General features: G+C 39.2%; 1 protein-coding gene across 1 annotated transcript in view; it reads left to right on the forward strand.

Annotated features, from left to right (window-relative positions):
* Nucleotides 1–647: 647 nt before the first annotated feature.
* NRXN1 (neurexin 1) overlaps nucleotides 648–18,264 on the forward strand; it is a 1,230,870-nt gene continuing 1,213,253 nt past the window's right edge. Inside the window, exons 1-2 of the mRNA XM_070379598.1 lie at nucleotides 648–825; nucleotides 3,538–5,194. Of these exons, the coding sequence (XP_070235699.1) occupies nucleotides 4,423–5,194 (772 nt within the window). The 5' untranslated portion in view covers nucleotides 648–825; nucleotides 3,538–4,422. The remainder of the gene's footprint in view (nucleotides 826–3,537; nucleotides 5,195–18,264) is intronic.

Below are 18,264 nucleotides of genomic sequence, written 5' to 3' on the forward strand. Positions count from 1 at the left end.
GAACCTTGCCTGTCTCTGCATTCCTCGAAGAGCTGCAGCTTTTCTAGGGTTCCAAGCAAGAGATCAAAGTGCACAAGTAAAGCGAGAGCTCATCTTAATCACGGACTCCTTGGCCCCTTCCTTTTGGCCCTGGAACCAACCCTCTCAGATACCGTTGCCCAATCACGACTAAACCCCGGAGAAGTGGAATCTCCACACAGCTTTCCGTGGGTCTAGCAGGGGCCTGGGCATGCTCAGTAGGCTACGTGTTTCTCTCTTTCTTTTTTTTCCTCTGTCTCCCTCTCCCGCTCTCTCCTCTTCCTCTTTTTCTATATCCACCTCCCCTCTCTCTCATGGGGGAGGGTGGGTGGTGACAAGTTAGAAGCACTCGCGTTAGGTCCCCGCCCCCAGGATCGGGCTCCCCCGGCAAGAGGACGAAGCAAAGGCAGAAACACACCTCACTGCGCAGCATCCCCATCGGGAGGGGCTGTGCCCGGGGGGCTGAGCCCACCAGTATCCCAGTCTGGGGACGGCCCGCCGCTCTCCATGGTACTGCGGAGAGCTCAGCTCCGCCCTTCTCTTTCAGAAGGACAGCACCCAACGTCACGTAACCCAGCCTTCTCGGGCTCCACGACCGCCTCCTCCTTCCCAGCTCTTTCCCTCTCCTCCTCCTTCTGCTCCCCTCCTTTGCCTGTTCTCCCCTCCCGCACTCCTGGAGATAGACGCTCAAGCCTGACGCCTCTCAAAAGGCAGCAGCAGTCGCCTTATCCACAGACCTCAGGAAATTCGCTTTGACCGTTGCATGCCTCAAGCTCTGGCTCGAGCTAAGGGGGAATAACCGGGCAGGTAAAGAAGCTCAATTTGTGTTGGGGGGGAGGGGATGGGGCGAGGCTAGCTGGAGAAGGATATCTTTCCCCATTGTAATTGAGCCAGGATCTGCCACAAATGCACTGGGAAGGATGGGTGGTGGGAGGGTGGAGGAGTATAGATCTTGGTTGTTTTGCATGAAGCTTTTTAAATAATGGCAAGAAGATGAGATGGTGGAGCTGGGGTAGTAACTTGAAGACTGAATGCAGTGATTTATTAGCAGAAAAAGAAAACGGGCAAGTTAGAAACCAAAGCAATAAAATACATCTAGAGCTACATCTTTCTTTCCCTTCCCCATCAGCCCCATGCTGTGCCTAGCCTTAATTTGTGCAGTCGACTCCAGGCTCCAAGAAACTGCACTGGTATTAGAGATGGGGCTTAGAGACTGGGCGGGAAAGCCAGGGAGAATTTTGGGTGTGCATTGGTATTAAGGGACTTTGAAATATCCAGGGGGAAATGATAGGCGCTTCTAAAAATCCTCTCAAATATTTCAGGTTCTTTATTATGATATATTGAATGATGCATGGAAAGGTATGTGCATGTTTGTGCGTGTGTGTGTTACCATAAACATATTAAAATAAATGCAACTGCAGCCCATGAGCATACCGTATCGATCCTTCCAGTGGCTTGGGAATGAATTTGATTCTAGAAATGAAAGAAAAGATTAATGAGGCTGTTAGTCTGCTTTTGAATTAGAGCGCTTCTTCCTTTGGCTGCAGTGAGGTTGTTTTTCAGATCCTTTTATTTTATCCTCTAATTTGTGAACTCGCCAGGTTTTCCCGGCACCTAGAGAGAATCCTTTTCTCCATATAAATACAGATACTCTCTCACACACAATGAGCTTCCTCTAAGAACTGGAAGAGTCAGTTGACCTCCCCTGTGGTAAGAATATATATGTTTTCCTCCCTCTCTTACATTCCTTAAAAAAAATTGTCAAGATATGCATCGTTGGAGGAGGGCAAGAGAGCGGTGTAAAGAAAGGTTTTATGATCTATGGAATGTCAATTAATAAAACAATTGATTCCAACTGACTAACAAAAAAAAAGGTTTTCTAACACAGGAGCTTGTAAATGGTTTCAAAGCACTTACTCGATCTTGAAATTTCACGTTTATTTCACAATAACAGAAAATTTCACAGATTTCTGAGTCCACTTAAAAAATGAAAGTCTTCTGAATAATATGTTTCTTAGAATGATTTTTAAGAGCACTTTTCTTTGGGTTTGGAGCAGGAGTAGACAAGATATGGCTGGTGATTACTGATGGTGTGGCATGTATCAGCCGTAATAAAAAAGCAACTGAGATTTTAATTTCCCTTTGCTAGTGGGCAGTGTGTGTAGTGTGTTGTGTGTGTGCTGAAAGAGAGAGAACCGGTCATCAATTTCATCTGGGGAGGAACTTGAAGTGGGATCCCCTAGCTTGGTGGCTCTCAGATGACACCTGTAGGGATTGCTCTGTATTGAAGACAAATGTTCTTGGTTCCCTTCATGGAGGAGCAGCAGCACAATGCGGTGCCATAAATTACTGCTAGTTTCAGCTTGTAGGAAAAAAAGTGTTAATTGGATAGTGAGTTTCTGTGTCTAGGCAATAAACTGGTGTCTGTGCCTGTGTATGTTGTGTGTGTATGTGTTGGGCGGGGGGAGATAGTGAGAAATGGAAATGGTGAAGGAAATACATATATTTCCTTAACCGGACCAGATGATACATTGTGATTTTCTTGGTTAAATATGAGAGTAATTTTTGGTTAAAAAAAAAAAGACTGAAAAACAATTCACTATATATGAGTTCTATACCATTACAAGAACCTGTCAGATTAGAGTTGAATAAAGAGAGATGACTTAATAGTATAGTGAGTAATTCAAAGATATGATTTTAAATGTGAGCTTCCTCGAGCCATAGCAGCTAAGGTGACACAGTAGCTATTCTAACCACACAAATTCTAAGAGCTGACAGCCAGAAAGGACTTGAAGAGGAGTTAAGATCACTGCACTGTTAGGCAAAATATTAAATACTTGACTTTAGAGGAGTTAATATTATGGCAGTTGAGACACAAATGCTGCCGAAAACTGACATCTGACTCCAGTGAGGTATTTTCTCCTATAATGAATGATTCCTTCAATAAAAAGGAAGAAAATACTCTTTTGAAATTTAAGAATCCCAAACAACCATCAGCGTTCTTCTCTCTCTGAGAAAAATAAGAGTAGGAATGCTACACAAATCCATGCTGGCAGCTTCCAGTCAAGTTTGGTATGCTTTGCCTGTTGTAAAATCAGCTATTAACTGAGATTTAAATAAGCTGTATTTTTATTGTCTATATAACCAGTGCACATATAAGCAGAAGTTTCTAACAAAGTCTTTCTCTCCCCTCTTCTTTTCATATATTTTAAACTTTCTCAGAAACATTAAAATCTAACATTAACCAAATTTCTATTTAAAAGAAAAAATTTGGGAGGGTTACCTATTAATGGTTATAATAAACTACAAGGGTGTGGTACTGGCTGATTGTAAGAGTGTGATATTAACTATTAGGAGACATTAGTTCTTCTTACTTATAGATCAGGACAAATAAGTTCCTTCCAATAAGGTTAACTCTGACTTGCTAATAACAGCAATTATATACCTGATTTCTGGGTTGAATAATGATTATATGATACTCAGACTTTAGAACTTAATTTTTATTTTAATTCTCTGCAGATTTCTGGGTCCTTATAAAAAGACAAAATAAAACCAAAATGCATCACCAACACACGACCAATTGATACACTGGCATGTTAGCTTGGCCTTGCAGAGACGGAGAGGAGAGAAGAGGAGCTGGTGTGTTTTCCACCTCTAACAGCTTCTGGCTATTTCACAGCTTCAGTGTTTGAACCCTATTGTTGGGGAGGGAAAAAGAGAAGTAAAGCCCTGAGGCCATGTGCAAGGAATTCTGCTTTGGCTACAGAGGTACTGGAAGTCTATGATAATGGCAGAAGACGCAGGCCTTTGAAGCTACTCGGGTTGATAAGTGGTGCCTTACTGGTTTGGACACTGCACCTGGAGGAGAAACACCTGAGGTGTTACCAAGCATTCAAGGATCCTGGTTCTTTGCTGGCATCTTACTTCCCTGGAAAGTGTTTGCTTTTTACCTGACTCTAACCGTTTCCCTTTTGCCTGGTACCACTGCTGATACCTGGCAGATAATGGTATTTGAAGAGTGAAGTCTCTGTCGACCCCACCAATGCCCTTGGACTAGTTCATCGGACTCAAATGGATGCGTGATTTCCCTTGATTTTCTGTTGACACCTTTTTCCAGAAGGTTGCTTCCAAAGTGTATCCTCCCTTTGGTCCGGAAGTTCTGTGGCTGCCCTGTGCTACTGGGGTCTACGTTTTCCAGTTGGGAGGGGACTATAGGGAGAGAGGGAGGGGTTGCTGGAAGAAGAAGAAGAAAAAAAGAGCTAGATTAAGGAGGGGACATTCCTCCCACTCCTGCCCGTCCCCTTACCCGACTTCTTTCCGGACCCCGATTTCTGCATCACGGTGTTCAAGATCATTTTGACCCTGTCGGCCCCGGCACCCCCCCGCCGCACCCCAGCCCCGAGCATGGGGACGGCGCTTCTCCAGCGCGGGGGCTGCTTTCTCCTGTGCCTCTCGCTGCTGCTCCTGGGCTGCTGGGCGGAGCTGGGCAGCGGGCTGGAGTTCCCGGGTGCTGAGGGCCAGTGGACGCGCTTCCCCAAGTGGAACGCCTGCTGCGAGAGCGAGATGAGCTTCCAGCTGAAGACGCGCAGCGCCCGGGGCCTAGTGCTCTACTTCGACGACGAGGGCTTCTGCGACTTCCTGGAGCTCATCCTGACGCGCGGCGGCCGCCTGCAGCTCAGCTTCTCCATCTTCTGCGCCGAGCCCGCCACGCTCCTGACGGACACGCCGGTCAACGACGGCGCGTGGCACAACGTGCGGATCCGCCGGCAGTTCCGCAACACCACGCTCTTCATCGACCAGGTGGAGGCCAAGTGGGTGGAGGTCAAGTCCAAGCGCCGGGACATGACGGTGTTCAGCGGCCTCTTCGTCGGGGGGCTTCCCCCGGAACTGCGCGCCGCGGCTCTCAAGCTCACGCTGGCCTCCGTGCGGGAGCGAGAGCCCTTCAAAGGCTGGATCCGCGACGTGCGGGTCAACTCCTCTCTGGCCCTGCCCGTGGACAGCGGCGAGGTCAAGCTGGACGACGAGCCGCCCAACAGCGGCGGCGGGAGCCCGTGCGAAGCGGGCGAGGAGGGCGAGGGCGGGGTGTGCCTCAACGGGGGCGTGTGTTCCGTAGTGGACGACCAGGCGGTGTGCGACTGCTCGCGAACTGGCTTCCGTGGCAAGGACTGCAGCCAAGGTAAGGCCCGATGACGCTGGAGCCCTGGGGCCTTGGCCTGGGCAGGGTACGGGGAGGAAGGGCGAGGCAGGCCGGGGCCTGTGCATGCGGGCTTCCTTCTCTGGAGAGCTTGTGTCGCGTAGGGTCCAGGTGAAAACCTGTTTCGGGCCTCTCCGCCCTCTTACCTCCCACAGCCCCTCCCGTGGCCTCTTGGGAAAGGTTGAGCATTCCCCATTTTCAGGTTCAGTTTCCTCCCGGAGCCCTTTCCACTAGTCCTACTTCCTTCCAAGTGGCAAGTAAAATGACCTCTCTTCTTCAGTCCTCGGGTTCTTTGCCAAGCCGTTTCCTCTCTTCACTGGACTGGGGCCCACCAGAACATATAATGTGCTTTTCCTCTGTCACCACTGTCTGTAATACACAGATTTCCCCCGTAAGATGCAGATTGGGCATACGTTTGGTGAAAAATGAAGTCAAGAGAAATTGACCATGGTTGAGAATCCCCACATAGTTGGTAATGGGCAAGGGAGACAGGATTCATAGACACAGCTGTGCCTTTTACAAGTAGAGTGGCCAGTCCTGCTCCTGTGGGGAAAGGGGGGTGGAGTAGGGCAGGACTTGTGCAAGATTTCTTGATTAGGAGGAGGGTTCTTGGAATTAATGGTAGTTTCTTTGGCTATGTCCAACATTTGTTGGTTTAATCAATTATTTCTGTGGTTTCTTGAAGTGGGAGAGAGGTCAGCTCATGTTTAGAAGAGTTAGAGATTAAATAGCATATTTCTTAATCAGATGACTTGGGAAGGTAAATAGTAGAGAGATTTAGACGTTGGACTGGGAAGCGTCTGCAGGCTAATAAACAGGGGATGCATATGAAGCATTGCAAGAGATTTTCCAAGGATATTCAGCTAATGATATTTATCTGAGTAGTGGAGGCCAAGCTGTTGTTCTTAGGGATTGAAACTGTGGAATTAAAAAAAAAAAAACCCTCATACCTCTAAGTTTAATTTTCTCCCTTTTATACATAAAATTCAGTCATCAATGTATTTTTCCAATGTTGCTACATAACAATGACCAAGGAAAAATATTGTTGTATAGATATAGGAAAGCCTGTGAACAAAAAGTGAACGATATGAAAAAGAAATATGAATGTATCCATGGCTGAGCAGGAGAGATGTCAGGGTTTAAAATAGATAGCTTTTGGGTCAAATCAAGACAATCAACAACATATGGATAAATGGCATTTATGGCTGTTTTTTAGAGGTGAATTATTAAAGCTTATTTTGAAAGCTTTAGAGACAAAAACTCTATGTATGGCTGTATTTTATTGTATAATATCTTCTGGACTTTTTTTGTTGTTTTTTATTGCTGACACTGCTAAGGGGAACTAACTAGCCCTTGTAAATCTTACTAGACTTGGCAGTTCTCTCTTACCTGACTTTAAGAGAAATGAAGACTCGATAAAATTTGTAATTGTTTAAACAACAGACAGGGGGAAAAAAATCTAGTCATTAGGAGTTCTATAGCCTTCATGGTTTTATGAAAAAAAAGTAAGGTGTGACTGTACTGCTTTCTGCCTCCATGAAGGTTTTTGTTTTCATGTATTTTGGCTTAAATAATTATAGAGGACTGTGTATCCCATGGCCTATACCACACTTTAGCTTGATCGGTAAATTTCCATGGATTTAACATCAGGTTTTATAGTTATGTTTTATGAAAAATGAAACAGTATATGCTTTTTTCTCTACCAAATCTAACTTGATTATAAGCCATAAATAAGTTAGCTACATTTGATGGTTTGCTGTAATATAATTTGAAGTTGCATACCTCTGCACTGATACATAGAAATGAATAAAAGATGGACGTTATTTTATGGGACACATTGCTTTAAATACCCCAATGCTGCTTTAAAATACAAAGCAGACAATTTAAGGAAGAACACATGAAATATAACTTCCTTCCTTAAATTAGGAAACGAATATGACACAATGACAGCTTGTTCTGTGTGGGAGGGTGTTTTAAATGAAAATTTTTATTTTTCTGTGCATTTTTAACGTAGGAATCCAGGGATGTGCATAATCAGGAACAGTTAAGAGTGGAGAAAGCATGGCAAAAGTAATATTTTGAAGAGAAGCAGAATTGCATATCTCTGAAATGGAAAATGGAGTGATAAAGGCAGAGCCAGTCTCCCTAGAAAGATTGGCTCCATTTTGCTTATTTTCTCTGTTTCATGTGTGTCAAGTGACTATTAAATAATTAATCGAGAATGGATGCCTCTCCCAACACCAATCATGTATTGATGGCTAGGGACAGATGATTTGTATTCAGATGAAATATAAACAAAGCCCTGCCTGTAGCCAGTATTTACACTGATTGCCACATTAAAAAAAAACATGGTGATTTAAAAACAAACCCATAATCATTTGAAAAAATTTGGAGAAAAAGATTAACAACAAACATTAAATAATTTTCAAATTATATCTGGTCCCAACTACAATTTTTTAAACTTGATAAAAAGTCTAATATTTTAGTTACCTTTGTATTCTAAATACAGTAAGAATTATTAAAAAGAAAATTAAGGAATATTCTCTTCTTTCTAGAGTACCTTTAAACAACTTATGCACCTATGGATTTCTAGAATATTTTCATTTAATGAGCTCACTTTTATCCTTACTCATTTGTTCAGATAGCCTGACAAGTTTTATTTATTTATTCATGTGGTGATGGAAAGAGAAAACAGAAAGGTTATGTGTCGTGATCAGGTTAGTGGAAGAGCCTGGGACCAACCCTCTTACTCTCAAACCCTGTATTTATCATGACTGCTGAATACGCTTTCCATTTTATTAGATTTGATCATTTTTTCAGGTCCAGTGATTATTCAAGAGAATACACACACACACACACACACACACACAGAACTAATGTGTATGATGGATGTTTATGGGATACATAGCTTTTTCAGTGAATCATACCCATCTTAAGTGTCCTGGGATCATTATTATTTAATAAGTTTCTACTTAAGATCACTAATAGTTTCCTAGCAGCTTGAAAGAATTAGTGAATTCTGTGGCCACCCAGTTAAAAATGAGAATAAAAAGCTGATCAATGAGAACTTAACTTATACATTTCATTATTTCCAAGTCCAGGTTTTATGCATTTTAGAGCCACTTATACGAAAATGTCATACTAGACTGAGTATCAATTTTATTCACTTCTTCTGTTTAAATAGCCTGAAACACAAGTGGCTTGTGATGGCTGATTGCTTAATATTACTGAACATGACAGTGTGATAGATATCACTTAATGAAGCCTCTGCTTTCTATGACTTTATGAATGTTGCCAGATAGACAACCATATTCACTCATTCATTCATTTTTTTCTTTATCCAACAAGTATTAAGTGCTTTGCATATGCCTGAATCATAGGCCTAAGTGATACAACTGTGAGTAAACTCTTAGAAATAGTTCCTACTTTCATAGGAAGGTAAAAGCCTCACATTCCAATGAGGAGGCTCAGTAATTAAAAAAGTAAATACATGAAAACTTTAAACAATAGTATATATTTTGAAGGACAAGTACGTTGTACTATGAGAACTTAAAATTGTATGAACTGAATTAATCAAAAAAAGTTTTCCTGAGGGGTGATACTTAAACAAAAATCTGAGAGATAAGGAATTAGCCAGGTAAAGACACAGGAGAAATGTTAAGTCACAGCCTGGTGTAGGAGCTGACATGGCACATTCAGGAAACTAAGGGAAGGCCCTTGAATATGGAACTCTTAGTGCAGTAGGGCCAGGTCCTGTAAGGCCTTCCAACACAGTGTTGAGAATTTTAGTCTTTATTGAAAAAATGATGGAAAAACAATGGAAGGAGTTTAGTGTGGAAGGTAAGGGGGAGGACATCATTATCAAATTTACATTTCAGAATGATCACTCTGACTATAGTGTAGAGAACAGATTGATAGGAGGCCAGAGAAAAGCATTATTTTCTGTTTGTCACTCAACAACATTTGTTAAGCACACACAAATGTTTTGAGTGTCTACATGCACACGCAAACTGTAGACTGAACCAGGGGATAGAGAGGGAAGCAAGATTCTTTTTCTGAGGAAGTTAGAATCTTTGTAAGTTTGGTTCTGTATAGAACTCTGAGGCCACTTGTTTGGAACACTTTGGTTCTACCTGTAAAATGCATTATCTGAACCCTTTATATGGATTATTATGTGATTTCTTTCAGATATGCCCATTGAATCTGTAGGCTTCTGGACCCCATTGATAGTGCCCTATTTAACTATATGCCCAAGGACCTTGCTCAATATGCCTTCCTTGTGATATATATATGTAGATAGATAGATAGATTTTAGGCTTTCAGTATTTTAACTGCTCCAATAAAGGGAAATACTACATAGATATAATCTTCATAAGGTTAAAAAAATTAAGTAGTTACTATATAGGTAAGTACTGGACAAAAATAATGCAGAGATTTTTGCCAGAGTTTTGTTTGAAGTCTACCATCAGAGGAAAGGTGGATCACCTGTGCTGAAAAAACTTCGAGGGGAATGGAGAAATTCGTAATTTTGATTTAGATAAAATGTTCTGAGAAGCTTTTGAAGCATAACAATGAAAGTATCTGTCTGATCTATCAAAAAAAGCTTATCTTGGCTATAAAATAGTAATCAAAACTGACCATTTTAGAATGCCACAAATGAAGTGGAATGTGTTAGTTTAACTATGCTGAGATGCTTTTGTAGTATAAAGATTGAATTACACAGACTGTGGGACCACTCAAACTTTATTCCTCAATACTGTCATCTGTAAAAATGGTATAATAGTACCTGCTTCAAAGAGCTCTTCTCAGAAGCAAGCAGTTCAGTTCTTGTAAAGCTCTTAGCACAGTTTGTGGCACATAGTAAATATTCTAAAGTACCACTTGTTATTTTTGTTACTGTTATCACCACTACCACTAGCACCACTACTTCTACTGATACCACTTTCTTCAGGGCTACTGTCAAGTAAAACTCAAATATATGCGTGCATGCTCAGCTGTGTCCACCTCTGCAACCCCATAGCCTGTAGCCCACCAGGTTTCTTTGTCCAAGAGAGTTTTTCAGGCAACAGTACCGGTGTGTGTGTTAGTCGCTCAGTCATGTCCAATTCTTTGCAACCCCATGGTCTGTCCATGGAATTTTCCAGGTGAGAATAGTGGAGTGGGTAGCCATTTCCTTCTTCAAAGAATACTGGAGTGGGGTGCCATTTCTTCCTCCAGGGGATCTTCTCCACCCAGGGATTGAACCCCTGTCTCCTGTGTCTCCTGCATTGCAGGCAGATACTTTACCTGCTGAGCCATTGAGTAGGCACTGAGAATTCAAATATGGAACTTCTTTTTTTTTAATTTAAAAGGAATTTTAATGTAATAATGATCCTTGCTTGATTCGCCCTAAAGTTTCAACTTACAAAGAAAAGCAAAGAGTAAACACAGGGAACCTTTATTTCTGTTTTACACAGCTGTGCTCTAATGTTACCCATGTCTGGCTGTAATTCAAAATATTTAAAACATATTCTACTTGAGAAATTTTATTATAATTAAGTGAATCTGTAACACAAAAGCATTTGTAAAAACTGTCATTTTCTACATAAATACTATGTAGAAATACTATCCATCCTAATCCCTTAGTGATTTTTTACAATATTTTTCCTAATTTATAGGTATCTAATGAATCTATCTTATTTATAATTGGTCTTTGAGGTTCATCTGTAAGTTCAAGTTATTTGTCTGTATGTTACAGAGAAGTTAGCTAATATACTTGAACTTCTAAAAACTCAAGAAAGATTTCTTATAGTTGCATGAACAGATTATATTTTTAGTGTAAAATCATATATACTAGTAACATCATGTTCCAGTTTTGGATAGCATTAAATTAAATTTGATAATTAAATGATTAGTTAAGAAATTTCTGATTGACTACAGAAGGACAGGTAGTAATAATATTTCTTTTATTCTTAGCTGCATTCTGAGTATTAGAACCTTGAGCCACACTGGTTTCTGAAAACAGGACTCACATTCCTTATTACTTTCTCAGTGAGCATTTGGTGACTACTGTGTTCGTAGGGCTAACTCCTTTAAATATACACTGAAAATTAGGCCTTACTGTAGTTATTCAGGTTTTGTTTTGTTATGGAGATGATAAACCTATTATTAGAAGTTGTTAGGCAAACTGTACTTTCAAAAATTGCACAAGTATTTGACATAATTCAGCATAAATCATTTTTGCATTCTAAAGGATTTTAGTTTGTTATGCATCACAATATTACATAGCTTTTTTACTTTTTCCTTGTGTACTTCTCTGTGATTGTATGGCTCAGTTTCTTGCTGTTACTTGGAAGTGTAGAAATTGGTAAGTGTAGTCCTTGCTGAGTAGTAAGTCTTAAAATGTCTGAATTAAGTTTTAAGGGGAGAAAAGTTATTTTGGTTAGTTGCTTTAGAGCTCTTCAGAAATTGCATGGCTTTTTGGTTTTCACTCTTAAGCCTGGATTCCATGCATTTCCACTTGACTATGGAATGTCTACAGTGCTCTATCAGATTCTTTTCCAACAGTGTTATTGTTTACACAGTGTATGTAAACAGAAGGTGGAGTGGCATCTGAAGAGCTAAATTCCAGATGTGGCATTGCTTCTAAGTTCTGATAAAAGTAGAGTCAGGCTGCTGATGTTCTAAGTTCAGTTTCCAATACTGCACTTTGAGAAACACCTGATCAGGCTACTACGGATTGTGAACTCCGGCTAACCTACCTCACAGAAGGTTTGTGAGTAGATGATAGATGTAAAGTCTCAGAAAAACGTGAAACTTTAGAAGTATCCAATGGCAGTAGGGTAGTGGCTCTAGGATGTTGTGGATGTGAATAGTGAAAATGTTAAACTTGTTTCTGTAAATCTACTTTGAAGTCATTTTCTATGAATTTTAGATTGTTTACACCCAATAGTAGGTATGAGATTTGATAGAGTTCCCTTAGTACATATTGACACATTAATATAGATAAACTGCTTAAAGAGCTCAAGATCTCCTTGTTCCTCCTATGTAAAATCCAAACAAATGGAATTAGTAACATAAGGTAGCAACTGTATGAGTATATATCATATGATTATCTTTATGTGAAGTTCAAAACAGATACAACTAAATCTGCTGTAATAGAGGTCAGAATAAGGATTCCGTTTCAGTGGTGTTGAGCTAGAAGAGGACACAGTGGAGCCTTTGACATAATCTTGATGGTGGTTATATGGGCATATGTATGAGTAAAGATTCACTGAATTATACCCTTAAGATTTATGTACTTTACTGTATATAAGCTCCACCCCCCCCCAAAAAAAAAATCCTTCAGAAGCATTGAATGGAATGCTTCTCAATGAATACCAATGCACTGTTTATATACCAAACAAATTGCAAAGGAATCCTTAATGGAAATACATATTTACAAATTTTAGCCCAAGAGTCAGATATTTGCAAAATAAATCCAGTGACCTTTCCAAGAAGCAAGTGTATTTATATATAAATGCATCTAAGAGAAAGGAGAGCGATATTGTTTTCAATTCCTACACAACTTTTAATCTGGTTTCCAATTTCTTGTGCCTTTATATTGGAAATAAAACATAGGGTCATATTTTACATTTATATCTATTTGAGTGAAAATCTTACCAATACATTCAAGCAATATTTGTTTTCCAATTAGAACAACTCAACTACTGGTATTTTAGGTAATTTATGATGAATGTATTGTAAAAGCTCAGTAAATACTTGAATGAGTGGATATTGAAAAAAAATTTCTAGTCAAGCTATACTCTCTGAACTATAAATAACATGATTTCCCCCCCCAAAAAATATTAGGCATCAGATTATTTCAAAAGGTACACTAGGCCCTCCTACTTTACTGATGCTATAAGCACCTCTTGAATTTGAGTACAATTTAAAATCATTCTGTTTGGAATCACATTTATTATACTTACTATTTAATGCTTACTAAGTGAAAGGCATTGTGCAGTGTACTTTATCTGTTTTACCTTATTTTTTCCTGCAACATCCCACTTGATAGATTTTGTAAAATGCCCATTGTACAGATGAGAAAACTGTATTAGAAAAACTAGCTTGCCAAATATTCCATAGCTCAATGGCAGAGATGAAACTTGAGCGCAGGTGTGTCTTTTGTCCCAGCAGGCAGCTGTATCCATTACATGACAAAACCTGTGTGTCTCACTTAACAGACGGGTGATAACTGCTGAAAATGTGTTCCCTACTTGTCAACTTGGTGCCAATTTGAATGGCTGATTTTTAATAAAGCCTTCAGAATTGACGATTGTGGCAGACTCTTACATTTAGTGCCATTTCCTAATGTCATGATAATAAAGAATTGGATTAGCTTGTCAGGATTCATCACACTCTGTTTATATAATGCTTGTGTATTTGCTTTTTTTGTTGGCCTTCTATTCATATTATGCTTAATAGGTTGATTCTACTCTGATGCAACCAGAAGTAAAGAACCAATATCTTGCATGTAAAGAATATTACAACTAATTCTTGATCATGTGAATGAAAATACTTAGTTTCCAAATACAAGTGACCCAATTTCCATCTGTTTCAGATTATAGGAGATACAGTTAATTAAAATTATCAAAGTCCATGGTGATTCAGCACAAATGTAAAGACCCAGGCTGGTCCCCTAAGTATACTAAGTGAGAGTTGCTGAGTTAGACATGATTCTGCTGAAGATATAGGTGATGGTACACTGGGCACTTAATTGAAATTACATAATGAGAAAGTAGTGTCTCTTTCTGGATAAGTGAATTTGGCTTCCCAATGCATTGCCTAAAATTGAACTTGGGAGTAGTTCTTGGAGTTAGAAAGATATTTTCTCTATGCTGTTTCTGGTATATATGAAACACTATTATTGGAAAGAAGTGGGAAGAAAACAAGACTGACCTGGCAAGACACAAAGTGCTGACCTGGACTCTTGTCTAGTCACTTGTGCTCAAAACTGTCTGAACTGTATTTAGTAAGACACTGATGCCACATTATGGGAACAAGTGCTGCTTCAAATAGCACTTTCTCAGGTTGATTCCCAGGAGGGATCTGGTGGTTCAGAAGTTAGAAGAGGCACTGCCAAGAAGAACAGTTGCTTCACTAGCATCCTAACATTAGGAGGGTCCTCCCTTTGTTTAATTACAGACATAATGAATTCTGTGTGGATGGCAATCCATAACAGAAGCAGGACTGATCACAGTTACTGTTGTTTGTTACCTTACAATACGTGGTCTTGTATGTAGAGCCAGCTAAACTTGGGTGTTACCCAGACGTTGCTAGATTCAGCAGAAAGAACCACTCCAGTCCAGCAGAGGCAAGGAAATTAAAGACTCATGTTTTTCTTCTAAGTAATGATGTCTCTATAATTAAGCATGCCTGGACTCTCCTTAGGGAAAAAGCTGGCATGGCAGCATATAACTATAGCTGCTGTATGGAAGATACTACCTTCCAACTTAAGCTTTTCATCTTGAGTGCAACATTGATTTTTTTCCCCTGCAAACAATATAATTATTTATTTGAAATGACTGTATGTGATGCTTAAGGTATTAAATGTTTAATTTTTCCAGATCAAGACATTATAAAAATAAGAAGTTATATATTGTATTCCATGACCCAATTTCACAATTACATGTATAGGAGGATACATTTATGAACCCCTGTTTTTAAAAATTGAATCAACTTTCTGTGAAATAAAGTATTGAGATATTTAAAAATCATGAAACATTTGTTTTTGATACATAAATGTACATGTATATAAACAGATATGTATACACAAAAATATGACATGTAAAAGAAAATCACATAATATAAATAGAGAAGGGTTTTATTTGAAGTCTTGAAAATCATGGTTAAACATATCAATAAAATATAATGTTTTTATGATTTAAAATAGTCTATATAATATATTTTCTTATATAGAAAAATACATATATATTTTTCTATAGAAGACCTTAGAAACTTGAAAAATTTATCCTTAAATTATGACAACTGACTTTCTCTGATCAGGCATAATGTTAGAGATTTTTGAGGTTTTTGCAAAATAGCACTTTCATATTAACTTTAACCCCAACTGTTCCTGGGGGTTGTATTAAAGACAAAATATATTAAGTCTTGCTCTAAGACTGCTCTGACAGTTACCAAGAGTAACTAATTTAATGAAACTTTATTATTATAAAATAAATAATAAATAGTTATTATTTAAATATCTATCAGAATGAACCACAGTTATATTCAAACATATGAAAAAAGTTAAACTAATATTAATAATGACTTTTTAAAACTTTCATACTTAAGAAAACCAGGGAATTAAACTTATTTACTGAAGAACTCCTAGTGATTTTCCTGTAAGCTAAGACCACCACAGGAATATTTTGAAACAGCCAGCCAGGTTTTAAAAAGTCAATAATAGCACCAAAACCCTTTACCAGAGTAGGTATCAATCTTTACAAAATTTTGCTTTTAATATTCAAATGAGTCATTTATAAGGTTCAGAACATGCCTCATTGTTTAGTTTTTGTCATTATATGGGTAATTTTTTGATATATGGATTATTAATCTCTTTTCCTTTGGCCTCTTATACTCTGTGTGACCCCATGGACTATAACTTGCCAGACTACTCTATCCATGGAGTTTTGCAAGTAAGAATACTGGAGTGGGTTGCAATTTCCTTCTCCAGGGGATCTTCCTGACCCAGGAATTGAACCCGGGTCTCCCGCATTCCAGGCAGATTCTTTATCATTTGATCCACCAGGGAAGCCCCTTATACTTTTATTCAGATTAGAACAATGGGATAAAAATAATATAATAAATAGATATAATAAACTATCTTCTACCACAATTTATATTGTTTTACTTCAAATAACATTTAAAGCTTTTTTGCCCCCACCTTGGGCTTTATACATTGTTTATCCTTCTTCAGCTCTCTATGTTGATTTCCTTCCTCAAAGTATAGGCGAAGGTAGAGCTTCATGAATTAGAATAATTCTTCATTGGAGATGGCACTTCCCCCTCTCTGATTGTTAGCTGAGAGCTGTCCATGTTCCCAGAGGTCGCTGGAAGTAAAGAAAAATGATGGGTACATCTTCCTCCCCTAGACTCAGGGTGTTATTCATCTTGGACAAAGTCCCTGTTTGTATGACACAGAAAATGTTGTGTTTCATCCTAAAACAGAGGTAATGTTGATTTGCAATGGGGCCAGATATTAATTTTGGAGGGTCTTGCACCCATAGGGATGGAGGATGGAAGGACAATGAGGCCTCAGAGAAGCTGTGATGTTTGGAATATGTAATAATAAAAACGAGATAGAAGGCTGAGAAAGAGGAACAGGAGATAGGGAAAGAAGATGATTAGGGAAAAAGGAGTATTGGAGAAAAGTTTGAGAGACAGTGGAAAACTAATAGAATTTGAAACAATCAGAACATTGTGAACTAGTGACTTAAAATACTACACATCTGGTTAGTGGAGGAAGGGACAAGAATATGCATTTCTTGACTTTTAGCCCTGGAATTGAGCTGAAGGTAAACATAGGAGGAAGCAAGAGGCAAATATAACCATATTCTTGCCTACAATTCACAGAAACTATAATCATCTTTTGTCTTTGGCAATGTGTCATTGGACTCTTTCCTACTAATACCAGTAAGAACAACAAAAACAGGAGCAAAATCGCACATAACTCGTACTCTGTGTCAGGCCCTAATTTAAGTTCTTTACACACATTAATTCATTTACTCTTCCTCACAAACCCATAAGGTAGGTGCTGTTTTCTCCATTTTAAAGAGTGAAAACTGAGGCCCACTAGGAATTTGCAAAGCTGGCATTCTAATGAAGGCTGCATGCATGATTCCTGAGGCCATGCCTTGGACTTGTAATTCCTTCTTTTTTAATATTAAAATAATAACTGTGTATCCTTTACATACTCCTTCATGTGTAAGAATCTGTCCTGCATTTAAAAGATGCCTGAATAAACTAATGCAATTTCATATTTATTTACCCCCCTTCTCTTAGTATTCCATGTTAAATATTTAATAACTTTTTCTGGGCAGAATTTCTTTTTTAAATTTAATGAAAATGCTTTCTCTGATGACATAAATTAATTTATTCTTGTTATGTCTTCAGTGGAAATAAAATTCATGTATTCAGTATTTCCTTGAGTTATCTTTTTCTACCTAAGAGAAAGAGTACTGTCTTCACTGAGCTAAAACATTTCAGTCCCCCTTCTGTGAAACTGGTCTGACATTCTGCCTCCTTCTCCTAATAGCTCCCTGTTAAGTTACGTGTGTTAGTCACTCAGTCACGTCTGACTGTTTGCGAACCCACAGACTGCAGCCCGCCAGGCTTCTCTGTCCATGGAACTCTCCAGGCTAGAATACTGGAGTGGATTGCCATTCCCTTCTCTAGAGGAACTTCCCAACCTAGGGATTGAACCCTGGTCTCTTGCATCGCAGGCAGATTCTTTACTGTTTGAGCCACAGGGAAGTCTTCCTGCTATATTTATTTTACCCATTATCATTCTGATTCACTTATACTCTCCCAAAGGTTAGTTCCCCAAATGTATCGCAATCCTCTTGGTCTGTTCATCATAGCATCAGCATCGTTGCACTTTCATTGACTCCCTGCCCTTCCTCTCCTTTCTGTCTGACTAGCTAATTTCCTATTATACCTTGGAAATGGCATAGGCGGAGGCTTCATAAAAATTCTTAGTAGCTTGTTGTTACCTGGTGGTTTAAAAAAAAAAAAGCCTCTGTCACTCCTGTTGGTAGATCAGGCAGTCCAGAATGGCATAAAGGGAAGAGTCTTGATAGCATTGTATTTTTAACCTGGAAAAGTAGGCCAGAAAAATATGAGCTGACAAACAGAAAAAATAATTTGGACTAAGAAAAATGGGCAGTGGAAGTCTGGTCTACAGAAGGCTAACCAGTGGAAATGGATATGAATAAGAGTGTGTTGATTGAGGCCCAAGGAAACAGAAAACCACATTTGCTTGTGATTCTAGTGTAAATATGAGGACAGGCCAGCAGAGGTGGTGGGCAAAG

This window comes from Bos mutus, chromosome 11, assembly GCF_027580195.1.
Source record: "Bos mutus isolate GX-2022 chromosome 11, NWIPB_WYAK_1.1, whole genome shotgun sequence".
NCBI lineage: Eukaryota > Metazoa > Chordata > Mammalia > Artiodactyla > Bovidae > Bos > Bos mutus.